Source organism: Anoplopoma fimbria, chromosome 22, assembly GCF_027596085.1.
Source record: "Anoplopoma fimbria isolate UVic2021 breed Golden Eagle Sablefish chromosome 22, Afim_UVic_2022, whole genome shotgun sequence".
NCBI lineage: Eukaryota > Metazoa > Chordata > Actinopteri > Perciformes > Anoplopomatidae > Anoplopoma > Anoplopoma fimbria.
Window position 1 is genome coordinate 60,001 of NC_072470.1, and position 24,946 is coordinate 84,946.

Here is a 24,946-nt window from a genome sequence, read left to right on the forward strand (position 1 = left end):
CAGTATAAGTACACTTATGTACTACAGTATAAATACACTTATGTAGTACAGTATAAGTACACTTATGTACTACAGTATAAGTACACTTATGTACTAGAGTATAAATACTTATGTACTACAGTATAAGTACACTTATGTAGTACAGTATAAATACACTTATGTACTACAGTATAAATACACTTATGTAGTACAGTATAAGTACACTTATGTACTACAGTATAAATACACTTATGTACTACAGTATAAGTACACTTATGTACTACAGTATAAATACACTTATGTACTACAGTATAAGTACACTTATGTACTACAGTATAAATACTTATGTACTACAGTACAAATACTTATGTAATACAGTATAAATACTTATGTACTACAGTATAAGTACACAGTTACCGATGTGTCCGCTGTTTGAGTCGTAGTCGAAGGCGTCGACGGTCAGAGACAAACTGTCAATGTAGAAAAACGTCCTCTGATCCAAAGACCAGTCCAACCCGTTGGATATGTCCACCTGAGAGACAGACAGGTACAGAGACAGCCAGGGACAGAGACACAGACATGTACAGAGAGAAAGACAGGTACAGAGAGAAAGACAAGCGAGAGACAGCCAGGGACAGAGACACAGACATGTACAGAGAGAAAGACAGGTACAGAGAGAAAGACAAGCGAGAGACAGCCAGGGACAGAGACACAGAAAGGTGAGGGACAGACAGGTACAGAGAGAAAGACAAGTGAGAGACAGACAGGTACAGAGAGAGAGACAAACAGGTACAGAGAGACAGACAAGTACAGAGAGAAAGACAGGTACAGAGAGAAAGACAAGCGAGAGACAGACAGGTACAGAGAGAAGGACAGGTACAGAGGGAAAGACAGGTACAGAGAGAAAGACAAGCGAGAGACAGACAGGTACAGAGAGAAGGACAGGTACAGAGGGAAAGACAGGTACAGAGAGAAAGACAAGGAGAGACAGACAGGTACAAGAGAGAAGACAGGTACAGAGGGAAAGACAGGTACAGAGAGAAAGACAGGTACAGAGAGAAAGACAAGCGAGAGACAGACAGGTACAGAGAGGACAGGTACAGAGAGAAAGACAAGCGAGAGACAGCCAGGGACAGAGACACAGACATGTACAGAGACACAGAAAGGTGAGGGACAGACAGGTACAGAGAGAAAGACAAGTGAGAGACAGACAGGTACAGAGAGAGACAAACAGGTACAGAGAGACAGACAAGTACAGAGAGAAAGACAGGTACAGAGAGAAAGACAAGCGAGAGACAGACAGGTACAGAGAGAAGGACAGGTACAGAGGGAAAGACAGGTACAGAGAGAAAGACAGGCGAGAGACAGACAGGTACAGAGAGAAGACAGGTACAGAGGAAAGACAAGACGAGAGACAGACAGAGAGAGAGACAGACAGGTACAGAGAGGACAGGTACAGAGAGAAAGACAGGTGAGAGACAGACAGAGAGAGAGACAGGTGAGAGACAGACAGGGACAGAGAGAGAGACAGGTACAGAGAGAGAGACAGGTGAGAGACAGACAGAGAGAGAGACAGGTGAGAGACAGACAGGTACACAGAGAGAGACAGGTGAGAGACAGACAGGGACAGAGAGAGACAGGTGAGAGACAGACAGGGACAGAGAGAGAGACAGGTACAGAGAGAGAGACAGGTGAGAGACAGACAGAGAGAGAGACAGGTGAGAGACAGACAGGTACACAGAGAGAGACAGGTGAGAGACAGACAGGGACAGAGAGAGAGACAGGTGAGAGACAGACAGGGACAGAGAGAGAGACAGGTGAGAGACAGACAAGTACAGAGAGAAAGACAGGTACAGAGAGAAAGACAAGCGAGAGACAGACAGGTACAGAGAGAAGGACAGGTACAGAGGGAAAGACAGGTACAGAGAGAAAGACAAGCGAGAGACAGCCAGGGACAGAGACACAGACATGTACAGAGACACAGAAAGGTGAGGGACAGACAGGTACAGAGAGAAAGACAAGTGAGAGACAGACAGGTACAGAGAGAGAGACAAACAGGTACAGAGAGACAGACAAGTACAGAGAGAAAGACAGGTACAGAGAGAAAGACAAGCGAGAGACAGACAGGTACAGAGAGAAGGACAGGTACAGAGGGAAAGACAGGTACAGAGAGAAAGACAAGCGAGAGACAGACAGGTACAGAGAGAAGGACAGGTACAGAGGGAAAGACAGGTACAGAGAGAAAGACAAGCGAGAGACAGACAGGTACAGAGAGAAGGACAGGTACAGAGGGAAAGACAGGTACAGAGAGAAAGACAGGTACAGAGAGAAAGACAAGCGAGAGACAGACAGGTACAGAGAGGACAGGTACAGAGAGAAAGACAAGCGAGAGACAGCCAGGGACAGAGACACAGACATGTACAGAGACACAGAAAGGTGAGGGACAGACAGGTACAGAGAGAAAGACAAGTGAGAGACAGACAGGTACAGAGAGAGAGACAAACAGGTACAGAGAGACAGACAAGTACAGAGAGAAAGACAGGTACAGAGAGAAAGACAAGCGAGAGACAGACAGGTACAGAGAGAAGGACAGGTACAGAGGGAAAGACAGGTACAGAGAGAAAGACAAGCGAGAGACAGACAGGTACAGAGAGAAGGACAGGTACAGAGGGAAAGACAAGCGAGAGACAGACAGAGAGAGAGACAGACAGGTACAGAGAGGACAGGTACAGAGAGAAAGACAGGTGAGAGACAGACAGAGAGAGAGACAGGTGAGAGACAGACAGGGACAGAGAGAGAGACAGGTACAGAGAGAGAGACAGGTGAGAGACAGACAGAGAGAGAGACAGGTGAGAGACAGACAGGTACACAGAGAGAGACAGGTGAGAGACAGACAGGGACAGAGAGAGACAGGTGAGAGACAGACAGGGACAGAGAGAGAGAGACAGGTACAGAGAGAGAGACAGGTGAGAGACAGACAGAGAGAGAGACAGGTGAGAGACAGACAGGTACACAGAGAGAGACAGGTGAGAGACAGACAGGGACAGAGAGAGAGACAGGTACAGAGAGAGAGACAGGTGAGAGACAGACAGGGACAGAGAGAGAGACAGGTACAGAGAGAGAGACAGGTGAGAGACAGACAGAGAGAGACAGGTGAGAGACAGACAGGGACAGAGAGAGAGACAGGTGGCTTGGGGGGAGAGCGGATCGTCAGACTCACCTGGCTCAGGTGTTTGGTCACGCTGAGGTCAGAGGTCACAGAGAACAGAGACCCTTGTTGTCTCTGAACCACGGCAGAGGTCGCTCCTCCTTCCCCATCGTACCTGAGACGCCACACACTGTTACCATGGCAACGCCACCTCAGACAGGCAGGCAGACAGACAGGTAACCGTACTCACCTGCCAGCAGGCGTCCAGTCGGGTCGACCTTCCCGTCGTTCAGCCGGTTGTTCTTTTTGTCTTTGTCGACCTCCACCAATGATGTCATCATCTGAGTTGACCAATCGACAGCCACGATGCTGCGGCCCACACCTGCAACGTAACCACCTGACCCACGAGGAACCGCGAAGCCCACCGTCTCACCTGAGGACGGACAGGTGTGAGACAGAAAGGTGTCTCTCCTCATGTCGTACTCTCTGAAGGACTCTGGTTGGCTCACCTGTTTCCACAGACTGGATCTGATTGGTCGACGGACTCCAGCGGTGGATTCTCTGCCCATCAATGTCAACAAACAGCAACGTCTGCTCTGACTCCTCCCACACCGGCCCTTCACCAATCAAAGCGCTCGCTTTCACCACGCACTCCACCTTCACTGATGACATCATCACCTGTCTGTCTGGACCAATCAGGAAGAGAACACAGTTCACACACAGTTTCCATGGAAACACCAGGAAAATTAAATGACTGCCCAACAGTACTGCAGAGTGTACTACATTTTATAGTGGTAAAAAGTACAACAAAGTACTACCTACGTTCCTATATATATATTATATACATATATATACTGAATATATATATATATATATATATATATATATACAACAAAGCATAAAGCAACATATTACAACATTACTATATAGGTATATATATATATATATATATACATATATATATATATATAGTAAAATGTACAACACAGTACTACTTAACATATGACTACAGTACTAGCAGAGTTTTCCCTGTGCCGATGTGAGGGTGTAAGGACAGAGGAGGTGAGGGTCTAAGGACAGAGGAGGTGAGGGTCTAAGGACAGAGGATGTGAGGTGAGGGTGTAAGGACAGAGGATGTGAGGGTCTAAGGACAGAGGAGGTGAGGGGTGTAAGGACAGAGGAGGTGAGGGTGTAAGGACAGAGGAGGTGAGGGTGTAAGGACAGAGGAGGTGAGGGTGTAAGGACAGAGGAGGTGAGGGTGTAAGGACAGAGGATGTGAGGGTGTAAGGACAGAGGAGGTGAGGGTGTAAGGACAGAGGAGGTGAGGGTGTAAGGACAGAGGAGGTGAGGGTGTAAGGACAGAGGAGGTGAGGGTGTAAGGACAGAGGAGGTGAGGGTGTAAGGACAGAGGATGTGAGGGTGTAAGGACAGAGGATGTGAGGGTCTAAGGACAGAGGATGTGAGGGTGTAAGGACAGAGGAGGTGAGGGTGTAAGGACAGAGGAGGTGAGGGTGTAAGGACAGAGGATGTGAGGGTGTAAGGACAGAGGATGTGAGGGTCTAAGGACAGAGGATGTGAGGGTGTAAGGACAGAGGATGTGAGGGTGTAAGGACAGAGGAGGTGAGGGTGTAAGGACAGAGGAGGTGAGGGTGTAAGGACAGAGGAGGTGAGGGTGTAAGGACAGAGGAGGTCACATGATACAGATTGTAAAGCTCTCTGAGGAAGATTTGTCATTCTACTAAATAAACTGAATTGAAGTACTCCATGTCACAGTACTACACTGTTCTCCTCATACTAGATTGAGATACATGTTCATGTTACTGAATACTAAGTATATAGAGTACATATAATAGTACAACAAAGCATAAAGCAACATATTACAACATGTAACTACATGTTATGTTACTACATAATACCACATTTAGAGAATCTGAGTACTGCATATATTACTGCTATGTTATGAGTACTGTGGTACTACATGACACATTAGTACTGCATATATTACTGCTATGTTATGAGTACTGTGGTACAACATGACACATTAGTACTGCATATATTAGTTATGAGTACTGTGGTAGTACATATAAAACGCAGTACTACATATACATATAAAACGCAGTACTACATATAAAATGCAGTACTACATATAAAACGCAGTACTACATATAAAACGCAGTACTACATATACATATAAAACGCAGTACTACATATAAAACGCAGTACTACATATACATATAAAACGCAGTACTACATATAAAACGCAGTACTACATATACATATAAAACGCAGTACTACATGTACATATAAAACGCAGTACTACATGTACATATAAAACGCAGTACTTGTACATATAAAACGCAGTACATGTACATATAAAACGCAGTACTTGTACATATAAAACGCAGTACATATAAAACGCAGTACATGTACATATAAAACGCAGTACATATACATATAAAACGCAGTACTACATATAAAACGCAGTACTACATATAAAACGCAGTACATATAAAACGCAGTACATATACATATAAAATGCAGTACATATACATATAAAACGCAGTACATGTACATATAAAACGCAGTACATGTACATATAAAACGCAGTACTACATATAAAACGCAGTACATATAAAACGCAGTACATATACATATAAAACGCAGTACATAGTACATATACATATAAAACGCAGTACATATACATATAAAACGCAGTACATATACATATAAAACGCAGTACTACATATAAAACGCAGTACTATATATACATATAAAACGCAGTACATATACATATAAAACGCAGTACATATACATATAAAACGCAGTACTACATATAAAACGCAGTACATATACATATAAAACGCAGTACATATACATATAAAACGCAGTACTACATATAAAACGCAGTACTACATATAAAACGCAGTACATATACATATAAAACGCAGTACATATACATATATACATATAAAACGCAGTACTACATATAAAACGCAGTACATATAAAACGCAGTACATATACATATAAAACGCAGTACATATACATATAAAACGCAGTACTACATATAAAACGCAGTACATATAAAACGCAGTACATATACATATAAAACATATACATATACAGTATACATATAAAACGCAGTACATATACATATAAAACGCAGTACATATAAAACGCAGTACATGTACATATAAAACGCAGTACATGTACATATAAAACGCAGTACATGTACATATAAAACGCAGTACTACATATAAAACGCAGTACATGTACATATAAAACGCAGTACATATACATATAAAACGCAGTACATATACATATAAAACGCAGTACATGTACATATAAAACGCAGTACATGTACATATAAAACGCAGTACTTGTACATATAAAACGCAGTACATGTACATATAAAACGCAGTACATGTACATATAAAACGCAGTACATGTACATATAAAACGCAGTACATGTACATATAAAACGCAGTACGTGTACATATAAAACGCAGTACATATAAAACGCAGTACTTGTACATATAAAACGCAGTACATATACATATAAAACGCAGTACTTGTACATATAAAACGCAGTACTACATATAAAACGCAGTACATGTACATATAAAACGCAGTACTTGTACATATAAAACGCAGTACTTGTACATATAAAACGCAGTACATATACATATAAAACGCAGTACTACTTGTACATATAAAACGCAGTACATGTACATATAAAACGCAGTACTTGTACATATAAAACGCAGTACTTGTACATATAAAACGCAGTACTTGTACATATAAAACGCAGTACATATACATATAAAACGCAGTACTACTTGTACATATAAAACGCAGTACATGTAAAACGCAGTACATATAAAACGCAGTACATATACATATAAAACGCAGTACATATAAAACGCAGTACTACATGTACATATAAAACGCAGTACATATAAAACGCAGTACATATAAAACGCAGTACATATAAAACGCAGTACATATAAAACGCAGTACTACATGTACATATAAAACGCAGTACATATAAAACGCAGTACTACATGTACATATAAAACGCAGTACATATAAAACGCAGTACTTGTACATATAAAACGCAGTACATATAAAACGCAGTACTACATGTACATATAAAACGCAGTACTTGTACATATAAAACGCAGTACTTGCTTTCACATCCGGGTCTTTAGTCGAACTCGTGTGTTTATGAATCTTTTCTACTTTCGGCTCAAAATCAATAACCGACTTCAGAAGCACGCGAGCGACTGAAACGTGGCGTCGCTCTTCAGATACTTGTACCTGAATGAAGTACTCTGAAGTACGCTGAAGTACTACACTGAAGTACTACTCAGTGTACTTTAGTGTACTTTAGTCCTGCAGGTGAACACTTCATATGCATAACGCAGTGACGTCACTTCCCTCTGAAGCACTTTAAGTTGTACAACTTCAAACGGATCAAAGTCCTTTGTGTTGATACTTTGTTTTAATACTTTGAACTGATACTTTGTGTTGATACTTTGTTTTAATACTTTGTGTTGATACTTTGTTTTAATACTTTGAACTGATACTTTGTGTTGATACTTTGTTTTAATACTTTGATACTTTGTTTTAATACTTTGTTTTGATACTTTTTGTGTTGATACTTTGTTTTAATACTTTGTGTTGATACTTTGTTTTAATACTTTGAACTGATACTTTGTGTTGATACTTTGTTTTAATACTTTGAACTGATACTTTGTGTTGATACTTTGTTTTAATACTTTGTGTTGATACTTTGTTTTAATACTTTGAACTGATACTTTGTGTTGATACTTTGTTTTAATACTTTGTTTTAATACTTTGTGTTGATACTTTGTGTTGATACTTTGTTTTAATACTTTGTGTTGATACTTTGTTTTAATACTTTGTGTTGATACTTTGTGTTGATACTTTGTTTTAATACTTTGTTTTGATACTTTGTTTTAATACTTTGTGTTGATACTTTGTTTTAATACTTTGTTTTAATACTTTGTGTTGATACTTTGTTTTAATACTTTGTGTTGATACTTTGTTTTAATACTTTGTGTTGATACTTTGTTTTAATACTTTGTTTTAATACTTTGTGTTGATACTTTGTGTTGATACTTTGTTTTGATACTTTGTTTTAATACTTTGAACTGATACTTTGTTTTGATACTTTGTGTTGATACTTTGTTTTAATACTTTGTTTTAATACTTTGTGTTGATACTTTGAACTGATACTTTGTTTTGATACTTTGTGTTGATACTTTGTTTTAATACTTTGTTTTGATACTTTGTTTTAATACTTTGTGTTGATACTTTGTTTTGATACTTTGTTTCAATACTTTGTGTTGATACTTTGTTTTAATACTTTGTTTTGATACTTTGAACTGATACTTTGTTTTGATACTTTGAACTGATACTTTGTTTTGATACTTTGTTTTAATACTTTGTTTTGATACTTTGAACTGATACTTTGTTTTGATACTTTGAACTGATACTTTGTTTTGATACTTTGAACTGATACTTTGTTTTGATACTTTGTTTTGATACTTTGTTTTGATACTTTGAACTGATACTTTGTTTTGATACTTTGAACTGATACTTTGTTTTGATACTTTGAACTGATACTTTGTTTTGATACTTTGAACTGATACTTTGTTTTGATACTTTGAACTGATACTTTGTTTTGATACTTTGAACTGATACTTTGTTTTGATACTTTGAACTGATACTTTGTTTTGATACTTTGAACTGATACTTTGTTTTGATACTTTGAACTGATACTTTGTTTTGATACTTTGAACTGATACTTTGTTTTGATACTTTGAACTGATACTTTGTTTTGATACTTTGAACTGATACTTTGTTTTGATACTTTGAACTGATACTTTGTTTTGATACTTTGTTTTGATACTTTGAACTGATACTTTGTTTTGATACTTTGAACTGATACTTTGTTTTGATACTTTGAACTGATACTTTGTTTTGATACTTTGAACTGATACTTTGTTTTGATACTTTGAACTGATACTTTGTTTTGATACTTTGAACTGATACTTTGTTTTGATACTTTGAACTGATACTTTGTTTTGATACTTTGAACTGATACTTTGTTTTGATACTTTGAACTGATACTTTGTTTTGATACTTTGAACTGATACTTTGTTTTGATACTTTGAACTGATACTTTGTTTTGATACTTTGAACTGATACTTTGTTTTGATACTTTGAACTGATACTTTGTTTTGATACTTTGAACTGATACTTTGTTTTGATACTTTGAACTGATACTTTGTTTTAATACTCTGAACTGATACTTTGTTTTGATACTTTGTTTTAATACTTTGAACTGATAGCTCCGCCCCCAAAATCCAGACGTACGGACTCGACAAAATGAATGAAACGGATCAAATCCTCACTTATCAATAACTTTATTACCGTTTACTAATTAATTTATCTTTAGAATATTATATTTCATGTTAACACTTATTAATACAACATTTGATATAAACTTACGTCATGTGATCCAGTGAAGAAGACCATGAGATTAACTTTGTATTGACAGTAAAACTCCAAATAAAAGAAAACTCGTTTCACAGTTAAGTCAGGAAATAAAGAGACACGCAGAATATAAAAGTCTGCAGAACAAAGGTCAGTAAACGCATCATCAACAACAACACTCCTCCTGTAGTCTCTTCACAATAAAACATCCCAATGGTTCTCTGGTGGAAGGCTTTTAATTTGAAGCTGCAACAGGAAATGAAGTAGACAAGTCTGAATCAAATGATCAGAGATCAATAAAGGAAGGCCGATAAGAACAGAAGCTAAACTCAGACTGGGTGAGGTCAAAGGTCCTGATGGGGGGGGGGTAATTAAGAGCTCAGAGGGAACCACAGAAGAAGAAAACGTTAACACATCAGCTTGGTGATCAATAGTCACATCATTATTCATCACCATGGATCAATAATATGATCAGCTGCTTCACTTCTGACATTAAAGCAAATGAAGGTTTCTTATCTGAGGATCACTTTTTGGCAGCAAACCATCTGCTGCCTCTCTTCATCCACTCTGAATGGAGGATCACTTTTTGGCAGCAGACCATCTGCTGCCTCTCTTCATCCACTCTGAATGGAGGATCACTTTTTGGCAGCAGACCATCTGCTGCCTCTCTTCATCCACTCTGAATGGAGGATCACTTTTTGGCAGCAGTGGCTCTGGCTCGGTTCAACCTGTCAATCAACAGGCGGTCGGAGGCGGAGCATCTGGAGAGGACCGCCCCCATCTCGGAATCATTCTTTCTCTCGATGGCGGCGTCGGCAGCTCCCTCCAGGTCACTGATTGGACGAGAAGGAGGGTTACCTGAGTGGTCGGGTCTGACCTGGTTGATGATGTCACAGAAGCTCGGAGTCTTACCTGATGGCCAGGTGAGCTTTGACCCTCTGCTCAGGTGTTACCTTGGAAACATACTTCTTGGCTTCGTACTTGTTGTTGCTCTTCATGCAAACTTCAACAAACGCCTGAATAAAGGGTCAACGCTAAGAATCATGGGAAGTGTAGTTCTATCTAATATTTAAGAGGTTAACAAGGCTAAAGGGGGAGGGGCTTACCAGGTAGCCAATGGGAGACTTCTTGCTCTTCGAGAACTTCTCCAACTCCTCCCACTCCTCCTTCTCCGCCAGAGACTTCAGTTTTAACCACCAATACCTGCAGACAGGTAGAGAGAGACAGGTAGAGAGACAGATAGAGAGAGAAAGGTAGAGAGAGACAGGTAGAGAGACAGGTAGAGAGAGACGGGTAGAGAGAGACAGGTAGAGATAGGTAGAGAGAGACAGGTGAGAGACAAGTAGAGAGAGACAGGTGAGAGACAGATAGAGAGAGAAAGGTAGAGAGAGACAGGTAGAGATATACAGGTGAGACAGGTAGAGAGAGACAGACAGGTGAGACAGGTAGAGATATACAGGTGAGAGACAGGTAGAGAGAGACAGACAGGTGAGACAGGTAGAAAGAGAGGTGAGACAGGTAGAAAGAGAGGTGAGACAGGTAGAGAGAGGTGAGACAGGTAACTGTAAAGGTGATCTCCATCTACAGATTGAATCTTTAGTATTTAAAGATGAAGTCACAGATTATTTGGAGAAATCTTCATGCGTTTCTAGAACAATGACACAGAATCCCTTTATGTGTTTTCTTCCGTCACCATAGTGATGTATCATCATGCCCCTTTAGTTTTCTGGTATCATGAGACCAAAGCAGGGACATCACTTCCTGACTGTCTCACCTTTTGTCAGGTACTCTGAAGTCTCTGTACAGCTGTTCTGCCTGTTTGTGGAGTCCTAGAGCCAGCAGAGCCTCCATGGTGGCCTGGACAAACAGGGAGTGACATCACAAGGAAGGCTGGACTACATCCTGCCTGGATTCATTAGGTCACATGAAGTAGCAACCCCCAGGTCCTAGAGTCAGTCAAGTTAAAGTTACCTGAAGCACCTGATGATCTGAAGCACCTGAACTACTCACCCCCATAAGAGGCCCCTTAACACACTCTTTACCAGTGGCCCCGCCCCTTTATGTACCTGTATAGGCAGTCCAGTGGCCCCACCCCTTAATGCACCTGTAGAGGCAGTCCGGGAGCCCGCCCCTTTAGATGTAGTTCCAGTAGCCCCGCCCCTTTATTTACCTTAAGATAGTTACAGTAGCCCCGCCCCTTTATTTACCTTAAGCTAGTTCCAGTAGCCCCGCCCCTTTACTTACCTTAAGATATAGTTCCAGTAGCCCCGCCCCTTTATTTACCTTAATCTAGTTCCAGTAGCCCCGCCCCTTTATTTACCTTAAGATATAGTTTCCAGCCCCTTTATTTACCTTAAGATATAGCAGTAGCCCCGCCCCTTTATTTACCTTAAGCTAGTTCCAGTAGCCCCTTTATTTACCTTAAGATATAGTTGCAGTAGCCCCGCCCCTTTATTTACCTTAAGCTAGTTGCAGTAGCCCCGCCCCTTTATTTACCTTAAGATATAGTTCCAGTAGCCCCGCCCCTTTATTTACCTTAAGATATAGTTCCAGTAGCCCCGCCCCTTTATTTACCTTAAGATATAGTTCCAGTAGCCCCGCCCCTTTATTTACCTTAAGATATAGTTCCAGTAGCCCCGCCCCTTTATTTACCTTAAGCTAGTTCCAGTAGCCCCGCCCCTTTATTTACCTTAAGATATAGTTACAGTAGCCCCGCCCCTTTATTTACCTTAAGATATAGTTCCAGTAGCCCCGCCCCTTTATTTACCTTAAGATATAGTTCCAGTAGCCCCGCCCCTTTATTTACCTTAAGATATAGTTCCAGTAGCCCCGCCCCTTTATTTACCTAAGATATAGTTCCAGTAGCCCCGCCCCTTTATTTACCTGCAGAGATAGTTCCAGTAGCCCCGCCCCTTTATTTACCTGCAGAGATAGTTCCAGTAGCCCCGCCCCTTTATTTACCTTAAGATATAGTTCCAGTAGCCCCGCCCCTTTATTTACCTTAAGATATAGTTCCAGTAGCCCCGCCCCTTTATTTACCTTAAGATATAGTTACAGTAGCCCCGCCCCTTTATTTACCTTAAGATATAGTTCCAGTAGCCTCGCCCCTTTATTTACCTGCAGAGATAGTTCCAGTAGCCCCGCCCCTTTATTTACCTGCAGAGATAGTTCCAGTAGCCCCGCCCCAGAGGTAGTTCCAGTAGCCCGTCCCTTTTATTTACCTTTAGATATAGTTCCAGTAGCCCCGTCCCTTCATTTACCTTTATATATAGTTCCAGTAGCCCCGCCCCTTTATGTACCTAAATATATAGTTCCAGTAGCCCCGCCCCTTCGTTTACCTTTAGATACAGTTCCAGTAGCCCCGCCCCTTTATGTACCTAAAGATATAGTTCCAGTAGCCCCGCCCCTTCGTTTACCTTTAGATACAGTTCCAGTAGCCTCGCCCCTTTATTTACCTGCAGAGATAGTTCCAGTAGCCCCGCCCCTTCATTTACCTGCAGAGATAGTTCCAGTAGCCCCGCCCCTTTCTCGTCGTCGAGTTTGCGTTGGAAACGTAGGAGACGCATCTCCTCCTCTGTGGCCTGAAGAAGATTTAATGTAAACTTCTGAATGATGGAGGTGATTAAAGTGATGTACCTGACCACACCTGTAAACGGACTCATTACCCTCAACAGAAGTAAAACTACAGTCCACTGTTTGGGTTGGTTTCAGCTCTGACATTTGATAGAGGATTGTTGTTGTTATGTTATTATAATATCTGAGTTTTACCTTTGCAGAGAACTCGTTCTTGGCCTTGTTGTACTCGTCCACAGCGCTCTGCAGCAGAGACAGACGGTTCTCTAACCTCTGAACACAGAAACAGACAGGCTTTATGTCACTACGAAGACTGGGATCAGACACAGATCCAGGTTTCAGGGGGTCTAGTTGTGGTTCTTTAGTCCTCGTTGACCTGTACCTTCTCTCTGTAACTAGCAGTGACGTAGTAGTTGGCGAGTTCCTGGTGGTCATCGTCCTGATTATAGAGATCCTTCAGAGTTTCTTGTTCCTGAAGTTTACAGAACTGACAAGAAATACGACACCATTAATCAATAAATAACTACAGATCAATAAACTACATATCAACAAACTACAGATCAATAAACTGCAGATCAATAAACTACAGATCAATAAACATTTTAACCGATATTCTGTTCTCATTGTTTGGACTCTATTATTTACCTGGACAGAATCCACATCTGTGATTCATCAACAAACTCTCCCATCAGTCAGTTTGGACTGAACCTCCTCTCTAGAGAGGACCACAGGCGTCCCTCAGGGCCGTGTGCTCGACCCCCTCCTGTTCTACCTAGTCACATGTTGACCTTTTCATTCTGTAATCCTTTATTTATTTCATTCATTGGTCTGTTAAGTTTGTAATCGTTCACACACACGCACACACACACGCACACGCTGCCAGGTGAGCTGACCTCGGCAAACAGCGTGGACCGTTGAGAAGTGGAACATAGCCCTCAGTGTAAAGAGCAAGTGAGGAAGAGGAAGAGTACCTGTCTGTAGAGGCTCAGTGCCACCGGTTGGTTCCTCAGAGTCATGAAGAAGTCCCCTCTGTTCATCTCGTTCTTCAGGTACGTCACCACGGTGTAAACTGGGAACACAGGAAACCATGGGTGTGACATCATCTACGTGAGGGACAGGTGGTGTGCGGGGCTAGCAGACACTCACCTAGGTCAGTGTCTCCACTCTCCACAGCTTTACTGAGTGCCAACTGACTCCTCTTCATCTTCAACAGCAGAGGAACCTGCTCTCCTGACCGAGCCTCAAAGTCCAACAGCTGATGTATACAGGTAACACACACATATATAATATATATAATATATATATATATATATACACAAATAAAATTTATTGTATATAGTTATATCTGGTTACCTTGATGGCGAGCTCGGTGCGTCCACATTCATAAGCTTTAGCTGCGATGTGCGAGTAAGAAACTCCAGGTGAGTCTCCCACCTTCACACACACCGCACGGGCTATAGCCTCGTCTGATAGGTCCTTCTGCTGCACCTGGACACACCCACAACCCCGTCACACAGGTGAGTTCTAGTAACGAGCGATGGTAAAATAACCCAATTATTCTGAAGGAGAAGCAGACATAGAAGGGTCAGGTGAGACAGGTAAGTCTGGTGAGACAGGTGGACCAGGGGAGACAGGTGGACCAGGGGAGACAGGTGGACCAGGGGAGACAGGTGGACCAGGTGAGACAGGTGGATCAGAGGAGACAGGTGGACCAGGGGAGACAGGTGGACCAGGAGAGACAGGTGGACCAGGTGAGACAGGTGGATCAGAGGAGACAGGTGGGCCAGGTGAGGCATATTGGACAATGGGACAGGTGAGACAGGCAGGCCAGGGGAGACAGGTGGGTCCGGTAAGACAGGTTACCTTGCATGAAGCCCAGTGTTTGAGGACTCTGCTAACTCCCTGATAATCTGGAATCTTCAGGTAACGACACATTTCTATCGCTAACGGATAAAACTGTCGATACACCAACCTGGGAGGCAGACAGGTACAGAGAGACAGGCGGGTGAGAGAGACAGGTCAACTGAGACAGACCGGTCCAGAGAGACAAACAGGTTAGACAGAAAGACAGGTTGGATGAGCTGATTCACCTGTCGATCAGCACCTGTAGAGTCATCTGTTTGAATCTGAGGTCAGAGGTCAAGGAGCTCGTCACCATAGTAACATAGTGAAACAGACCGACGGGAGACTGATCTGGCATCTGATTGGCTGGTAGTCAAACATCACAGTCATTAACAGACTTTAAACCTATATTAAACGGCACACTACATGTCCCATGATGCACCTGAGTAAGAGGATACTGAGTGTGAGTGAGTGGTAGCCCCACGCTGCTCTCTCTGACGGCGTTCAGAACTCGGAGTTCTCTGCAGGTCGACACAAACGGATCCGGACTGAAGTCGGTCAGGAAACACTTCCCAAAGGATGCCGCCTGGTGACGAGACACAACGTTAGAACATGGAACAATGATGGAGAACGCCGCCTGGTGACAAGACACAACGTTAGAACATAGAACAATGATGGAGAACGCCTGGTGACCAACGTTAGAACAAGAACAATGACAACGCCGTGGTAGAACAACGTTAGAACATGGAACAATGATGGAGAACGCCGCCGCCTGACACAACGTTAGAACATGGAACAATGACAACGCCTGGTGACAAGACACAACATGGAACATAGAACAATGATGGAGAACGCCGCCTGGTGACAGACACAACGTTAGAACATGGAACAATGATGGAGACACAACGTTAGAACGCCGCCTGGTGACAAGACACAACGTTAGAACATGGAACAATGATGGAGAACGCCGCCTGGTGACGAGACACAAAGAACGTGATAGAACATAGAACAATGATGGATGATGGAACGCCGCCTGGTGACGAGACACAACGTTAGAACATGGAACAATGATGGAGAACGCCGCCTGGTGACGAGACACAACGTTAGAACATGGAACAATGATGGAGAACGCCGCCTGGTGGAGACACAACGTTAGAACATGGAACAATGATGGAGAACGCCGCCTGGTGACGAGACACAACGTTAGAACATGGAACAATGATGGAGAACGCCGCCTGGTGACGAGACACAACGTTAGAACATGGAACAATGATGGAGAACGCCGCCTGGTGACAAGACACAACGTTAGAACATAGAACAATGAACGTTAGAACATGGAACAATGATGGAGAACGCCGCCTGGTGACGAGACACAACGTTAGAACATGGAACAATGATGGAGAACGCCGCCTGGTGACGAGACACAACGTTAGAACATGGAACAATGATGGAGAACGCCGCCTGGTGACGAGACACAACGTTAGAACATGGAACAATGATGGAGAACGCCGCCTGGTGACGAGACACAACGTTAGAACATAGAACAATGATGGAGAACGCCGCCTGGTGACGAGACACAACGTTAGGAACAATGATGGAGAACACAGACACAACGTTAGAACATAGAACAATGATGGAGAACGCCGCCTGGTGACGAGACACAACGTTAGAACAGAACATAGAACAATGATGGAGAACGAACCGCCTGGTGACGAGACACAACGTTAGAACATGGAACAATGATGATGGAGAACGAACAATGATGGAGAACGCCGCCTGACGAGACACAACGTTAGAACATAGAACAATGATGGAGACTGGTGATGAGACAACGTTAGAACATGGAACAATGATGGAGAACGCCGCCTGGTGACGAGACACAACGTTAGAACATGGAACAATGATGGAGAACGCCGCCTGGTGACGAGACACAACGTTAGAACATGGAACAATGATGGAGAACGCCGCCTGGTGACGAGACACAACGTTAGAACATAGAACAATGATGGAGAACGCCGCGTTAGAACATAGAACAATGATGCCGCCTGGTGACAAGACACAACGTTAGAACATAGAACAATGATGGATGGTGACAAGACACAACGTTAGAACATAGAACAATGATGGAGAACGCCGCCTGGTGACGAGACACAACGTTAGAACATGGAACAATGATGGAGAACGCCGCCTGGTGACGAGACACAACGTTAGAACGAGACACAACGTTAGAACATAGAACAATGATGGAGAACGCCGCCTGGTGACGAGACACAACGTTAGAACATGGAACAATGATGGAGAACGCCGCCTGGTGACGAGACACAACGTTAGAACATAGAACAATGATGGAGAACGCCGCCTGGTGACGAGACACAACGTTAGAACATGGAACAATGATGGAGAACGCCGCCTGGTGACGAGACACAACGTTAGAACATGGAACAATGATGGAGAACGCCGCCTGGTGACGAGACACAACGTTAGAACATGGAACAATGATGGAGAACGCCGCCTGGTGACGAGACACAACGTTAGAACATGGAACAATGATGGAGAACGCCGCTTGGTGACGAGACACAACGTTAGAACATAGAACAATGATGGAGAACGCCGCCTGGTGATGAGACACAACGTTAGAACATGGAACAATACAGAACCCCGCCTAGTGGACTAAACATGCCATTAGAACACAGAACAATAGTAGAGAACAAACCATGTTCCACCTTAGAACAATGAGACATTAATGGACAGAACTCATGTTCTTACCCTCATCAGGGATTTCTGGGTGTTTGTGTCGTATTCGTGTCCTGCTGCCTCCACGCACTGTCGGACTGCTTCTCCCAGCATGCTTTGCTCCTTGATCTCTCTCAGATACTCATCAGCCTTCTGACTCGACTTCTACTCAAAAATAAAAACATAGACAATATCATCAGAGAAACATGCAGACAGACAGTCAGACAGACAGACAGACAGACGGGTTCCTACCTCGTACTCTCTGTGGGCCTCCAGCAGCAGAGCTCCAGGAGCCATGGAAGCGATTTTGAAGATGTCCTGGCAGACCAGTGGAACCTCCTGAAGCAGCTCCTGATTGGTCGAGCTGATAATACGAACTCCGTCCAGCTCTCCGACCAAAACACACTGGTCCTCTATGGGGAACCTGAGGTCGAGGGTCAAGGGTCAAACGTCACCTGACCAGAGAACCACTCAAAAGAAGAGGTCGCCCGAAACAGGAGAAGGTTCTTTAACCTAAAACCAGCTTAACAAGTCCAAGGAGAACCCTAACCTTTCAACCTCCAGAAGAATCATTACGAGCTTAAGCAAAACCATAATGACCTCCAGGGGAACCCCAACAGTCTCCAGCAAAACCATAACGACCTCATGGAGAACCCTAACAAGCTCCAACAGAACCTTAACAAGCCTCAGGAGAACCCTGACATTTAAACCTCCAGAAGATTCATTAAGAGCTCAAGCAAAACCATAATGACCTCAAGGAGAACCCCAACAAGCTCCAGCAGAACCTTAACAATTCACAGGAGAACCCTGGCGAGCCCCAGGAGAACCCTTATGGTCTCCAGCAAAAGCCTAGGAGCCCTAGGAGAACCCTAACAAGCTCCAGAAGAATCAAATTGGTTCTCCTGGTTTAAACTGGTGTAAAGGATACTGGATGGTGTCGTGACAGACTCCGGCCACCATGAGCAGTCTGTCCCACATCAACACCACAGACGGCTGCTGACTCTTTGGTCTGCGACACCTGGACAGGTACAGATGGTCAGACAGGTCAGTAGAGAGACAGGTAGACATGTAAAGACACAAACTGGTATATAACCAAGGACAGACAGGTAAACAGATGACAGACAGGTAAACAGAAAGGTAAATGAAGTGGTAGACAGACAGACAAAATGTAGGCGGATATACAGGTAAACGTGGAGAAAGACAGGTAGACGCACCACACCATCTGTTTGGGAGGTGTCGTCTTTTTGGTGTCGACTTCACTCAGTTTGTCCTGCAGACACAGAATCAACTGTCAATCACTCACACATGGCCCGCCCCCTCAGGTTGGATCAAACATCTGGTTGGACAGAGCAGCTCACCTGGAGATGGGAGGGGCCAGTCCACAGGTGTCCAGAGTCAGTGAAGAGAGCCAGGTATTTATAGCTGAAAGACACAGACATGTGGACGATACTGCCAGCCTGAGGACCGAGACCTGGAGGACTCTGAGGACAGACAGGTACACAGACAGGTGAGGTTAGTTACCTGTCTGTCTGTTTGCTTGTTTGTCTTTGTGTACCTGAGCCTGTCCTGTCTGTTGTAACTAAAAGACAGACATGTGGACGATACTGCCGGCCTGAGGACCGAGACCTGGAGGACTCTGAGGACAGACAGGTACACAGACAGGTGAGGTTAGTTGTGTCTATCCCTCTCCAACTGTCTGTCTCCAACTGTCTGATCTCTTGGTCTACCTGTCTTTCTCTCTTATTGCCTCACCACAGCAGTACAGGACGTGTTGTCCAGGATGTAGAGTTCAGGTCCGGTGGACAGGAGGACTTTAGTCTGTCTGTCCTGAGTGAGGACGACCCAGCAGACCGGCTTCCCTTGTAGACCTGCAGAAAGACCGGCAGAAGGGTGGGACGGACGGAAGGACGGACGGACAGACTAAACAGTATTAACCAGAGTAGGAGCACAGGTCAACCAGGTGTTACCTACCTGGGACTTCAGGTAACCTTCGGAGCTTCAGGTCATCAATGTTGGTTGCCAAGGTGAAGCGGGAGGAGCCCGTTACTATGGCGACCCCTGTTCCATAAGGAGAGTGGAACACTTTGGCTTCCAACACCTGACTCTGGACCACTTCCTGTTCAAAACAACAACAACAACGAGCAAACAAATCCAGATCAAACCTTTAACTCTAACAAACTAACTAGAGGATAGTTAACAGGTTAACAGACTAGTTAACAGACAGACCTGTCCCATACTGAAGTGTCTCTTGAATGATCCGAACAGATCGTAGATCAGAACCGATCCGTCCTCCTGAATACACAACAGCTCATCACTGACCGTCCAACCCAGCTGGACCACCGGACCACTCTTCCACTGATGGAGAGACAGACAGGTAGAGAGAGAGACAGTATGACTGAACGTTTCCCTCGTAGCCTGTTCATCTCAGCTCCATCATGTAGACGATACAATATCAATTCTAATATATAATAATAAAGCCCTCATGAGAAAGGACGTGATTGGTCCAGTAGGACAGGTGTGTGTATGTTTACGGGGAAGTTGGCGATGCCGACTCCAGACGCAGAATAAATCTCCAACTGAGGACGAGAACTGGGAGAACGTCTGTGAGGTTCTCTGAGTAGAGCTGAGGAACAGAACAGAGGATCAACGCTTTATGAACTCACTTATTAATCACTCTATGTTAACCGTTAATTAATATGATCTCTCTATATGATCTGTAGACAAATAAAACCCTGTGAATAAAGTCTGACTGTGATTGTACTTCTGGATTATATATATATATATATATATATATATATATATATATATATATATATATATATATATATATATATATATATGTGTGTGTGTGTGTGTGTGTGTGTGTGTGTGTGTGTGTGTGTGTGTGTGTGTGTGTGTGTGTGTGTGTACCTATTGGACCTCCATAAGGAGCTGCAGCCACCAGACTGTCTCGGAGTCCGTCCCTCAGGTTCCAACACATCTCATACAGCTCGAGCTTACTGCGAACACAAACCCACATCCACAGTGTTTCACCAGACTCCGTCTGAAAAGTTACACATTTAACGCTGCTGTGTGTCTCAGTCAACTAATGAAAGCCTTGGTAACCCGACTGAACGCGGGTTGTGATGCCAACAGTCTTCTGATCAATCCGTCATGAAGGTAGCTCACCTGACATCACCTGTTGTATTACAAGTGACGAGGTTATCACACCTGTTCCCAGTGAGCGTCCATCGTTTCTCAAAAACACCGTGAAGCTACGTTTAATGCTGCAAAGCTACCGTTAGCAGTCACATGATGAGCAGGCTAACACAGGCTACACACACAGGCTACACACACAGGCTACACACACAGGCTACACACACAGGCTATACACACACAGGCTATACACACAGGTTAAACACACACAGGGTACACACACAGGCTATACACACACACAGGCTATACACACACACAGGCTATACACAGGTTAAACACACAGGCTACACACACACAGGCTACACACACACAGGCTACACACACACAGGCTACACACACAGGCTATACACAGGTTAAACACACAGGCTACACACACAGGCTACACACACACAGGCTACACACACAGGCTACACACACAGGCTACACACACAGGCTATACACACAGGCTATACACAGGTTAAACACACAGGCTATACACAGGTTAAACACACAGGCTAAACACACAGGTTAAACACACAGGTTAACACACAGGCTAAACACACAGGCTTACACACAGGTTAAACACAGGCTAAACACACAGGCTAAACACACAGGCTAAACACACAGGTTAAACACAGGCTAAACACACAGGTTAAACACACAGGCTAAACACACAGGTTAAACACACAGGTTAAACACAGGTTAAACACACAGGCTAAACACACAGGTTAAACACACAGGTTAAACACACAGGCTATACACAGGTTAAACACAGGCTAAACACAGGTTAAACACACAGGTTAAACACAGGTTAAACACACAGGCTAAACACACAGGTTAAACACACAGGCTAAACACACAGGTTAAACACAGGCTAAACACACAGGTTAAACACAGGTAAAACACAGGTTAAACACAGGTTAAACACACAGGTTAAACACAGGTTAAACACAGGTTAAACACAGGTTAAACACAGGTTAAACACAGGTTAAACACAGGCTATACACAGGTTAAACACAGGCTATACACAGGTTAAACACAGGCTAAACACAGGTTAAACACAGGCTAAACACAGGTTAAACACAGGTTAAACACAGGTTAAACACAGGTTAAACACAGGTTAAACACAGGTTAAACACAGGCTATACACAGGTTAAACACAGGTTAAACACAGGCTATACACAGGTTAAACACAGGCTATACACAGGTTAAACACAGGCTATACACAGGCTAAACACAGGTTATACACAGGCTATACACAGGTTAAACACAGGCTAAACACAGGTTAAACACAGGCTAACACACACTCTGTTCACAGTTTAAACCCGAGCTAGCAGCTAACACCTGTGTACAGCTGCAGTCGGATGCTAGCTGATGCTAGCTGATGCTAGCTGAGGACATGAACTGACCGGTAGAAAGCTTCTCCCAGCGGGTTCCAGTTGGCCGTGATGAACGCCATGGAGCCTCACTGATGAAGAAGAAGATGAAGAAGATCCTCTGCTCGCTTTAGCTCAGTCAGGTGATCAGCTGCTTCTTCTTCTTCTTCTTCTCAGGTGATCAGCTGCTTCTTCTATAAACAGCATTCAGTCAGGTGATCAGCTGCTTCTTCTTCTACGGTCTTTAAACAGCATTCAGTCAGGTGATCAGCTGCTTCTTCTTCTACGGTCTTTAAACAGCATTCAGTCAGGTGATCAGCTGCTTCTTCTTCTACGGTCTTTAAACAGCATTCAGTCAGGTGATCAGCTGCTTCTTCTTCTACGGTCTATAAACAGCATTCAGTCAGGTGATCAGCTGCTTCTTCTTCTACGGTCTTTAAACAGCATTCAGTCAGGTGATCAGCTGCTTCTTCTTCTACGGTCCTTTAAACAGCATTCAGTCAGGTGATCAGCTGCTTCTTCTTCTACGGTCTTTAAACAGCATTCAGTCAGGTGATCAGCTGCTTCTTCTTCTACGGTCTTTAAACAGCATTCAGTCAGGGTGCTTCTTCCTTTAAACAGCATTCAGTCAGGTGATCAGCTGCTTCTTCTTCTACGGTCCCTTAAACAGCATTCAGCCGATGTCGCCTCCTGGTGGCTTCAGATGTTTAATAAACTAAAATAAAGCTGAATACATATAATATGTTTGTTATCAACACCATTTAAACACTATTGAGAGGGACATAAAGTCCTTAGGATAAATATATAAGGATAAATAAATGAAATACAACAGACCATTAATACTGAAGTCATCATTACACCAACGGAATCCTCTGAATCAGAGAAAGTAAAGCAGCAGACAAACAGGAACAGATAAACAGAGAACATCAAACAAATCTACTGTGAAGTCTTCATCCTGAAAACATGTTGACCTGTGAGGTGAAAAGCATTAAATATATATACTATACCAAATACCATATACCATATTCCAAATACCATATACCATATACCAAATACCAAATACCAAATACCAAATACCAAATACCATATACCATATACCAAATACCATATGCCATATTCCATATACCAAATACCATATACCAAATACCATATACCATATACCATATACCAAATACCATATACCATATACCATATACCAAATACCATATACCATATACCATATACCATATACCATATACCAAATACCAAATACCATATACCATATACCAAATACCATATACCATATACCATATACCAAATACCATATACCATATACCATATACCATATACAAAATACCATATACCAAATACCATATACCATATACCATATACCATATACCAAATACCATATACCATATACCAAATACCATATACCAAATACCATATACCATATACCATATACCAAATACCATATACCAAATACCATATACCATATACCATATACCATATACCAAATACCATATACCATATACCATATACCATATACCATATATCATTTACCAAATACCATATACCAAATACCATATACCAAATACCATATACCATATACCAAATACCATATACCATATACCAAATACCATATACCATATACCATATACCAAATACCATATACCATATACCATATACCAAATACCATATACCAAATACCATATACCATATATATACCAAATACCAAATACCATATACCAAATACCATATACCATATACCATATACCAAATACCATATACCATATTCCAAATACCATATACCATATACCATATACCAAATACCATATACCATATACCAAATACCATATACCATATACCATATACCATATACCATATACCATATACCAAATACCATATACCAAAAATACCATATACCATATACCAAATACCATATACCATATACCAAATACCATATACCAAATACCAAACACCATATACCATATACCAAATACCATATACCAAATGTCATATACCAAATACCATACATCATATACCATATACCAAATACCAAATACCAAATACCATATACCAAATACCATATACCATATACCATATACCATATACCAAAATACCATATACCATATACCATATACCAAATACCATATACCAAATACCAAATACCAAATACCATATACCAAATACCATATACCATTTACCAAATACCAAATACCATATACCATATACCATATACCATATACCATATACCATATACCAAATACCATATACCATATCCCAAATACCATATACCAAATGCCATATACCATATTCCAAATACCATATTCCATATTCCAAACACCATATACCATATACCATATACCATATACCATATACCATATACCAAATACCAATTACCATATACCAAATACCATATACCATATACCATATACAAAATACCATATCCCATATTCCATATCCCATATTCCAAATACCATATCCCAAATACCATATATCATATACCAAATACCATATACCAAATGCCATATACCAAATACCATATTCCATATTCCAAATTACAAATTACAAATACCATAAACCATATACCATATACCAAATACCAAATACCATAAACCA

The 24,946-nt window shown here is 42.3% G+C and overlaps 2 protein-coding genes and 1 long non-coding RNA gene across 4 annotated transcripts in view; 1 reads left to right on the plus strand and 2 right to left on the minus strand.

Moving 5' to 3' along the window:
* LOC129111543 (regucalcin-like) overlaps positions 1-9,741 on the minus strand; it is a 14,912-nt gene extending 5,171 nt beyond the window's left edge. Inside the window, 6 exon segments of the mRNA XM_054623526.1 lie at positions 397-511; positions 3,200-3,274; positions 3,277-3,302; positions 3,378-3,560; positions 3,637-3,809; positions 9,666-9,741. Coding sequence (XP_054479501.1) covers positions 397-511; positions 3,200-3,274; positions 3,277-3,302; positions 3,378-3,560; positions 3,637-3,809; positions 9,666-9,670 — 577 coding nt within the window. The 5' untranslated portion in view covers positions 9,671-9,741.
* LOC129111551 (uncharacterized) lies at positions 518-1,326 on the plus strand. 2 transcript variants are annotated; one of them, XR_008532330.1, is made up of 3 exons: positions 518-629; positions 681-942; positions 1,077-1,326. It is a non-coding gene; the product is annotated as an uncharacterized LOC129111551 (long non-coding RNA). The 2 variants fall into 2 exon arrangements; XR_008532329.1 differs by having other exon boundaries at positions 681-924; positions 993-1,326.
* On the minus strand, positions 9,567-22,511 carry vps16 (VPS16 core subunit of CORVET and HOPS complexes; the record flags this gene model as incomplete). Its single annotated transcript, XM_054623519.1, is given in 24 exon segments — positions 9,567-10,483; positions 10,563-10,666; positions 10,757-10,853; positions 11,425-11,507; positions 13,145-13,231; positions 13,419-13,496; positions 13,606-13,710; positions 14,195-14,292; positions 14,370-14,478; positions 14,577-14,711; positions 15,087-15,195; positions 15,314-15,349; positions 15,524-15,651; positions 17,832-17,963; positions 18,051-18,222; positions 18,727-18,816; positions 19,013-19,068; positions 19,157-19,279; positions 19,551-19,666; positions 19,770-19,914; positions 20,025-20,153; positions 20,330-20,421; positions 20,709-20,797; positions 22,382-22,511. Coding segments are annotated over 24 exon segments (2,505 nt in total). The 3' UTR covers positions 9,567-10,341.
* Positions 22,512-24,946: the final 2,435 nt, after the last annotated feature.